General features: G+C 35.8%; 1 protein-coding gene across 3 annotated transcripts; it reads left to right on the top strand.

Annotated features, from left to right (window-relative positions):
* On the top strand, positions 1-9,605 carry LOC121405870 (NF-kappa-B inhibitor-interacting Ras-like protein 2). 3 transcript variants are annotated; one of them, XM_041596845.1, is made up of 8 exons: positions 1-19; positions 1,001-1,117; positions 1,583-1,681; positions 3,837-3,884; positions 4,764-4,865; positions 6,267-6,360; positions 8,288-8,374; positions 9,266-9,605. In XM_041596845.1, exons 2-8 carry the CDS (start codon positions 1,019-1,021, stop codon positions 9,334-9,336), a joined length of 600 nt encoding a protein of 199 aa, XP_041452779.1. In that variant the 5' UTR covers positions 1-19; positions 1,001-1,018; the 3' UTR covers positions 9,337-9,605. The 3 variants fall into 3 exon arrangements, with proteins under 3 accessions (XP_041452779.1, XP_041452780.1, XP_041452778.1); XM_041596846.1 differs by having other exon boundaries at positions 1-24; XM_041596844.1 differs by lacking the exon at positions 1-19 and adding an exon at positions 67-154.

The following is a 9,605-nucleotide window of genomic DNA, read 5'->3' as shown; positions in this document are numbered from 1 at the left end:
GACATTACGGAAGCTACATGTATTGTAACTGTCGAAAGTTATTTCTTTTATTTAGAGTAAAGAGTATACCCTAGTTTATCCACGTCTTACACGATTTTTCTTCACTATTAATTCATATTAGACATCATAATTGTGAATATTTGCTGAAAATATGGTGCGTGATTGTTTTTTTTTTTTAGCTATTTATGATTCAGCGAGTGAGCTGACGATGATGCCGGACTCACGCGCGGGACAGAGACGGCGGGGCGCGTGTGTTACGACCGTTCCGTGTTGAGCTGAGGAGGACGGCTAAGCTCGGCCCAATGCCAAATAAATTACGATTGGATAGTAGCCTTGAATGATTTTTACTCTCTAGGAGCTTCATGGCTACCCCCACCATAGACCAAAAGCTTCGGTCTCTGTTTTGTTGGTTGTTCAGCTGAACTCCGTTGCTTCAAGTTCACTCACCAAATACACAGTCACACTCACAGAGAGTGAGAGACCGAAGTTCTACTTCTAGCGCGATCTGTACAGGGGACTCAAGAGTCAATGGCCATATGTTTATGCACTTAAGATCAGATAAAACGGGGAAGTGAATTTGCGGGACAGCACTGTTTTTGTTCCTTTCAACTTCATTTTCTCCGTTTTTTGGCAATTAATGCCAAGACTAGACTAGAGGAATATACATTTGCATTTTGGTCGCGTTAATTTTCAAAATTTTTATTCATTAATAAAAAGACAAAAATTGAAGAGCCCCGACGGGGGGATTTTGCATTGCAAGTCCCCTAATGTTGGCTGCACAATAGCGGGCTGTCTGTGTACAAGGAGAAATTTTTGTAAAATGTTAGAAAACTCGAAACAGACAGCTGCCAGCTATCTAAATATGCACATGCTTAGATGCTATCTTTGTCATTTGTAGAAAGAACCCCCCCCAAAAATAAATAATAAAAATCCACCTTTAAAATCTCCAAACAGACAAAATTCAGCTTTCTTTTTGTTTGTTACTCTATTTCATTTTCAGACTTGAAACTGATCAACAATGGGAAAGATTTGCAAAGTAGTAGTTTGTGGATCGGCCGGAGTGGGGAAGACGGCAGTATTGGAACAGGTCATCTATGGAACACATCGCATTGGACAGGTTTGTTTATCTGAAAATCTTCATAACCTAATAGTCCAGGGGGGGGAATAAACATTTTTTCAATCGTTGCACTGAATTTTTTTACCGTGCTGCTCGATGACTTAACTTTCAAGGGTCCTGTAACTTTGGAGATCAAATTTGCAACATCCTGGTATGCAGTAAGAAGATTACACAATATCAATTATGTAAGTAATCTAAAAACAAAAAAGCATAAGAAATTTAAGACAAAACAAAATACATAAGAGATCAATTTCGGTACTGGAATATTTTCAAGCAAAATTTCTAGCAATACCACCATATAGAGAATATTACATATTAACAGCATTCTAGGAGCTTTTTTCATTGAATTAGTGCAAAAAAGTTTAATTTCGTGAATAAATCAGTATGATTCATTTTACATGATAAAATGTATGAATTTAGTTGAGTTTGTCTAATAGTAATTTGAAAATTCTCTCTTCTTTTCAGGAAACAACATGCCCAACGATAGAAGACATCTATGTTGCCAACATTGAAACGAACAGAGGGACCAGAGAGCGGGTCCGATTCTACGACACCAGGGGTTTGGTAAGTAAAGCCCATTCTCACACTGTGCGATCCCATGTGACGCAATTAGCGGCAATTTTTTAATAATTTGCATTAAGTGTGATATTGTAACAGTAAATTCTGCTGTACTCTTACATTTGGCTTTCCATACTTTATTGTTTACATTCAACTTGTTTATTTCCATTCCAACTCATCTCATCCTTCTTTCCATCCTCACAATCCACATACATTGTCATGATCTCATCTTTCATTCCATCTCCACAATACATCTCACATAGCAACACAGGTTCATCGCATTTCATTCTCTCATTCAGTTTCCCCTCAGTCATGCTTCCTGGTTTTCCTTTAGCTTTCCACTCCACATGGTCTTATTGTTTAGTTCTCATTAGGATTCAGTTTAAGTCATGATCACCCTTCTCTTCAGAAAGTTTTAGATCGTCTGAAAGACCTTGAGAAGAAAGTTTCTTCACTTACACTTCACCCTGCATCTCGTACCCGAAGTAGAGACAGATCGCCTCGTTCTAATTTCAAATACATATCATTTTCGGTCATTCCCAATCCCAAGAAGCAAAATTATTTTATTTGAAGTTTATAATAGAATCATAATTTTGCTTTGCGGCAAGCCCTGTGTTCGGAGTCTAGTCCAAATTGGCTTCGTCGCAGGTGATGATGACGTCATTGCAATTTGGAATTGATTTTGCTTTTATACCTGCAGGGAGGCTCGAACTTAACTGAATTCGAATTTCAGTAGTCCTATTGCAATTCTGATTTCTGGTTGCTAAGATTTTATTGGTTGGAATGTTCATAGCAAGTGTTATTGCAATTTCTTTGAAATTTGGATTGCGATGAATCGCATAGTGTGTGCCGGGCTTTATGTACATGAGGCCAATTAAACCTGTAGCATGGTACTCTGATAATTAAACCTAGGTTTTACCTTAATCTTAAGAAGAATTTTCCAACCTTCTGTGGAATGCTGGCTTCATAATGCTTCTTCCTTAATTGTGGCAATTATGATGTACCAATTCATTAAAATTTCTTATATTTTTGTGTTTTCCTATCCTTTCCATTTAAGAACTGATTTAATTTTTAGACAACTTTTTGCAGCAGGCTAAGAATAATTTTTAATTGGTGAATGGGTCGACAATTGGCATTCCATAAAAGTGGTCTAAGTTGATCCAGGTTTTACTAAACCATGGCTACCAGTTTAAAACCAATAGTGTCAAAATAAAGTTTGCTTTTACTTGGGAATAGAAACAGTGTGATTAATGCATGGTGTTAACGCACTCAATCTCTGAGGATTTATGAGTGACGTCACAATGACCCGATTAGTACACATGTATTTCAAAACGTACCACATGTCCACGGACATTGTGGTGAACGTAGCATAATTGAAACATTAACTCTTCATGCGTTCACCTGTAAACCCCCTGTGTGTTGCATTATTTTAGCAGTGATCCCCTCTACGCAGTATAATACACTCTTTTATTTAGAGTGTCATAAATTTTTATCTGATCATTTTGAAAGAAAATGTTGTGTAGCAAACTTGTAGAGTGTTTCCTGGGCTTTCTTATCGTATATAAATTTATTGGATAAATTATGGAAAAATGTATAGTAAATTACATTTTCTATATGCTTTCTCCTAATAGGGTTAGGGTTAGTCAAAGACTCCTAACAATAAACCTGGCCTTGGTATTGTTTGTGAGGAGGGTTTTATTGATCTTCTCCTCTCCTTTTTCAATGAACTTCCTGGCTGTGATCAGAATGTATTGATTTTTTGGGGAAAACTCAACGATTCTGTAATTTGTAAACTGCGATAATCCGTCGAACGCTAAACTAATGTTGCACGTGTGATCGATCGGCACACATGTAAGGTATACAAAAACGCCAGGCTATACGATGTAGCTAGGCACGCTCCAGGGCATGCAATTGTTCGAAAAACAATGGGACAGGGGACGTCTATGGGAAATGTGTGGTTGTGCAAAAATGCGAACAAAACACGCCTACGGATGTGCAATAATGCGAATGTAACTCATGAAGAGTCAAAAGTGTGCTTCATGAATTTGAAAACCAATGACATTTGGATACAAACAATGCCATGATTTTTTCCATTATAATTTCATGTTCCTTTTAGTTACATTCATTGTTGAATATTTCTTCTTTTTTTTATGTTATCCAGACTTCCAGCAACCAAGATCTCCCAAAACACTATCTCAGCATGGCCGATGTAAGTTCAGTTTGATTTGATTTAATGTGATTTTGACTTATTGTAATCTTATATACTTCGTTTTAGTTTACAAGAAAGAGAGAAAATTATTTAAAGGGGAATCCAACCCAAATGAAACCTTGTTTTGATAAGAAAAGAAAAATCAGACAAGTTGATAGGTGAAAGTTTGAACAACATTGGACAAATAACAAGAAAGTTATGAATTTTTTAAAGTTGTAAATATTGGTAATCACTATACCTATGGAGACTTCAAATTGGCCGCTTATGTGATGTCATAGTGATGTAAGGCAAGGACTACTCTTCCATGTACTCCAATACATATTATGGCTAAAATGTCATTTTTCCCAAAAGTTTTATTTCAAATTATATTTTTCTTTCATGAGGACATTAAACAATATACTACCTGGGTTATATTTAGATTACTGCCCCAGGGGAATGGGTACTTAGGAGAAAACCACAAATCCCTGATAATAAAGTACATGGCCTATGGGAAAGTTGTCCTTGCCCCTTGTCATAATTTACTTACCCAGTTGCCAATTTGAAATCTACATGCTATTAGTGATCTCAATTTTAAAGCAGCTATATTTTTCTTATTGCTTGTCCGATTTCTTTCAAACTTTCACCATTCTGTTTAATTCATTTTTCTCCTTCCCAACACAACATTCTATGACCAAGGCTGGATTCCCCTTTAAGAAATAATAGTAAATGTAGAGGCAATAGGAAGGTATCATCAAGGATCTTATTCAAATGAAAAATGAGGAGCACATACATATTTGGGTAAATTTGAGTTTTAGACGTGTATTCAATTTCTTTATATTTTAAATGATGGCCTTCTTTTTGTTGCTGATAATATTTTGTTTTTGTGAATTTAATTTGTAGGGGTTCTTAATGGTGTACAGCACGACCAGCCAAGAATCATTCAACATGCTGGAGTATATCAAAAAAGAAATCGACAAACTCAAAGATAAGGACAAGAAAGAGGTAAGTCAGAAATTAGAGAAGGAAATCATTTTCTTTTTTGGGGGGGTATACATTTTTCCCACATTGGGGCGATTGCATATTTTTTTTGGCTATTTCTTTCATTGTAAGGGCTACATTTTTAGGGACAGCAAGCTATTATCAATATTTTGCCATAGTTGGAATATTCTAAATTTTCTAAATAATCTTGAATGTTTGAGACAGATCTTGGGGTGACTCTAGAAAGAATGGTTGCCCCAGTGCATGCATTTTTGGGGGAATTTTAGGGGTGATTTGGGCCGTCATGGGGATGAAATCGCTCGTCATCCTCGTATATTTCCTATTTCAGAAATTCAGTTCAAATCTTTTCTCTGTATGCAGTAACTATTCACCAACATTGATTTACTGTATTTTAACTTACAGAGATTCAAACCCCTGACCTTCTGCTTGAAAGACAAAGACACGTCCACCTATAAAATATGATAGAAATAATAAGTGGATGACATCGTCATTCCCTCAAGCACACACTAATTAGCATATCTGTTTTGTGACATGTAGCGAAATTTTGAAATAGCCTAGCTTTCTTATCTTGCATCTCATTTTGATGAAATTTTCAGCATCATTCTTGTGTGACTTTTCTTTTTTATATATAAATCAATTTATTTTGTTGGGACTGACTTCCATTTAATGATTGGAATTATTGACCATGTCCAATATTGGTCACATCCATATTGACCATCATCATCTAGATCAAAGATACTACAAGGGGAAGATCGGACATTTCAACGATTTTTTGAATCGCTCGATAAATGCGTATGGGGAAGGGCGCTCAACAGCGTTGAGTAAGTAAACCTTCGCATATCGGCACGCGACTGTGTATAAAACATATGGGCAAAATGAGAGAAGGGAGTTTGGAGAGGGCTCAAGGGTGGCGCATGGAAATATTTCCACGTTTTATTACCAAGAAACCTCTGAAATATATTCATCTCAAATGTAAGGGGAAAAAATTGCAGAAAAAAAAATTTGAAATGTAAAAATAGTCTATTCCTTCAACCCTTCACCATTTCTCTCATATGTTTTGTACACAACCATCTGGCGATTCGAAAGGTCAAAAAGGTTGTTACTTACTCAACGCTGTAGGGCCTTCTTCCCGAGCATTTCATTACGCGGTCTATGTACTGTCCGATCTTCCCCTTGTAGTATCTTTGTCTAGATAGACTTCATCTGCACCTTTTGTCACCATCACCCTCGTCCTTATCATCTCCATCTTTATGATTCAAAATATGAACAGACATTTTCATTCTGCCTTATAGATGTATCGATAAAAATAAAGAGTTGTCCTTTTATTACAGCAATCTGCATATAATGGCAATTACTTTCTTTTACCTTTAATCTAATCTAATGTTTTTGTTTTTTTACCTGAAGATATCTGTGGTAATGATAGGAAATAAAGTTGATTTAAATCAACAGAGACAGGTGGACTTTAGAACGGCCAGTGATTGGGCAGTCAAGGAAAAGAGTAAGTTCACCTATTTTGTGATTTCTCCTTTGCACATTGTTTACACGTTGCATCGGCTCATGCTTCAGAACCACGAGCCGATGCAGAATCGGCTTTTTTATTGTGTGTAAAGGCAATGAACTTGCATCAGCTCTCGGTTTAGAATCAGCAATTTTGCACCACTAAAGTAGTAGGTTCAGAACCATGAGCCGATGCAGGATCGGCTTTTTTACTTCGTGTATAAAATTAGCGGGCATTTCATTTACTTTATTATTATGATGTACTTCAAAGCGCATGGATCAAGCGTTGTCTTTATTATGACGTATATTGTTGGTGCGCGGATCATTTCAGGTTTTTGTAACACTAGCCGATTCTGCACCTCGAGCCGTGACAGCGTGTAACGCGGTGCAAGATAAATCGGCTTTTGGTTCTGAACCGCGAGCCGATGCACGTGTAAACACAGTATTGATAATGTTAATGAGTGTTGTTGGTAATTGGCCAATTATATTATACTGGTCACAGTACATAATGGCAGATAAAGTTGAGGGCGCAAGAAGCCCACGGCCCCTCCATATTTGAAGAATTTCCCATTGAACATACATGTGCATATTGATATAGCTAAATTTACTTCAATAATTAGATGTATTTACCTATTATGCTCGTTGGCTCATTAACTAAGCTGATCAAAAATTGTTTATACACAAATTATCCGCATACAGCGCCAACTTGTGCCCATTGTTGTCCATTCATCCCACACTAAAATAATTTTCCTCGTAATTCAGTCTAGCTGTCAGATACCAGGGACCCGTCTTACAAACCCGATGCAAATCCATCAATGTCATACTTTTTTCAACTGGAAATTTGCAAAATGTCCATTGTAAACAAAGGAGAACACATCAAATTGTCAAGAAGTCAATGAATTTATGAATATACATCATATCTAGCAACAAATTTTGAACAAACGTGCATTTTATATATTGACATTGCTGGCTTTCCATACTTACGATTGATCGGATCAAATGCAACTCTTTGTAAGATGGGCCCCAGAAGTGTTTCTGAAACGAGCTTAGTTGAGTTAGTTCACTCCCCCAAATTGCATCTTAATATCACGTTTTTGTCATCTGCGCCCCCTCTGTTTTCAAATTTACAATTTGCTCCCCCTTTATTTTCAAAAATCCTGGATCTGTCACTGATACAGGACACTAAATGAGATGATAAGATATCAGTAATGTATTATTTCACTCTCAATTTTTTTTTTCTTTTCCCATACGTAACGCTATTTAATTTTTAGTTTTGAATGTGTGAATTTTTCTTAACTGTTATTTTGAAAGTTATAAATGAGAGCCATATTCGCATTTTATATATTGTTAAGAAATGTCTATTTTGAAAGCACTTATCTGTTTATTTTATGTTGGGTGCCTGATTTTAAGACTTATTTTGTCTTCCCCACAGTAATGTACATTTCTTTGTATTACTTTTGATCAACTCGGTTCACTTTCCTTTTCAATTATGTTTGTTTCCTATTTTATTATTGTGGAAATACATTGTAAATTATTTGATTTAAAAAAAAAACAAAAAAAAATTGCATTTGTTTTTTTATTATTCAATAAAATGATTTTTTTATTGAACTATTATTTTATTAACAGGGGAAGAGTGATCATTATCACTCTTTATGTACTCATTTATCATGATAATTTGATTTATGTTTTGTTTATTAGATTCAGTCCCCTCAATTACCTTTTATATACATTTGGTGATTGTATATCACAAAGCTATTTTCCAAGAATATATCCTGAAAACTTTTGCATGAGTTTCATAGAATACTTGTTTACGTTAACTGAAAATGAAATAAAACTTGGGAAATGAATAGTTTTTAAGATTACCGAAACTGTACTCAGGCTTTTAGGTATTTTTGTGTAATTGTCATTTTCTTTTCTTTTGAATGTAGTCCAATTCTTTGAAGTAACAGTAGCCAATAGGAGCAGTCTCATTCAGCCAATCGTCTCGCTAACTTCTAAGCTCACGATACCTCCGAGTAAGTTGGGGTTAGCTGGGAAGCGCTTCACGAAAAATCTTGTTGGTCATTTTCACTGGCAAATTTGCCTTAAGCCAGTCAGCTGCAAGGATTTCAGTAGCTTATAACAATAGCCAGTGATTTTCACTGACAAATTTGATCTCAGCCAATCAGATGCAAGGATTTCAGTAGCTTCTAACACTGAAATCATTTGCTTTTTCATGAAGTACTTGTCTGTTCCTTTTTAAACAGAATCTTAATCTTAGATTTCTACGTTTTTTAGAATCACAACTTGGAGCTTTTGGATTGATAAATGAAGTTTATATGAAATGTTAATGGATTTTTTTTTTATGGTAGCAGATTTGAGTTGCCTGTAATTGTCTACTAAAAGGCTTACTTATCATCTCATATTGCCATTATTGCAACTCATGAATCCATTCTTTATTTTATTCACTTTTTCAAAGAACTTTCACCTTAAAGACTGTAATGCAATTTATGTTAAAAGAATTATGAGAAGATAAGGAAAGCTCAAAGGAATTCGACAGACACAATTCTGTTGTGTTAGATTCTTTAAGAGTAAAGGGGCAGATTTAGAAGAAGTAAATTATCGGTATTCTTAAAATCAGATCAATAAATCTGTCAACATTTCATATTGGCCATTTTGCAAGCAGACTGTTGAAAAGAAATTAATGACTCCCATTTACTGATCCGATCACGGAGTCTACCCACATTTCAAAGTGGCAACTATGCAAGTGTAGATTTTGAAACAGAAATGAACATCAGATCACTAAATCTAACCACTTCTCAAAATTGGCAATTTTACAAGTAGATTGTTGAAAAGTAGTGAACAACTTTCCGATTTGTTGATGTTATCTTGTTTTCTTCTCTCTTTTCTCTGCCTTTCCTTTGCAGCCAAATCAACCTTCTCCATCTCCGTGAGGAATTTCAAGCCGAAACAACTGCAAAGCTTTGGCGATTCCTGAGACTAGTCCCACCCCTTCATTTTGGTGTCACCTCAGAGGATCAGTCACAAGAAAGAACAATAACATGTGCAACGTTAAATAGGTTATAGCTTTGACCATCTTGTGTTGGTTCTACCCAGACTACCTTAAGGAGAGCTGTGGCATTTACTGAGATCAGTCCCACCAATTCATTTTGGTGTCACCTCAGAGGATCATTCACAATAGAGAACACTCACATGTGCAACATTAAATAGGTTATAGCTTTGTGCTTCTTGTGTTCACTCTGGCCA

This window comes from Lytechinus variegatus, chromosome 19 (genome assembly GCF_018143015.1).
Source record: "Lytechinus variegatus isolate NC3 chromosome 19, Lvar_3.0, whole genome shotgun sequence".
NCBI lineage: Eukaryota > Metazoa > Echinodermata > Echinoidea > Temnopleuroida > Toxopneustidae > Lytechinus > Lytechinus variegatus.
Note: the sequence above shows the minus strand (reverse complement) of the source record. Positions and strands in the feature narration are given on the sequence as shown.

Excerpts from the sequence above, each read along its gene's own strand:
- LOC121405870 (XM_041596845.1), top strand. The coding sequence starts at position 1,019 with ATGGGAAAGATTTGCAAAGTAGTAGTTTGTGGATCGGCCGGAGTGGGG. Across the intron at positions 1,118-1,582 it reads GAACACATCGCATTGGACAG|GAAACAACATGCCCAACGAT; the intron begins GTTTGTTTATCT and ends TCTTCTTTTCAG. Across the intron at positions 3,885-4,763 it reads ACTATCTCAGCATGGCCGAT|GGGTTCTTAATGGTGTACAG; the intron begins GTAAGTTCAGTT and ends TTTAATTTGTAG.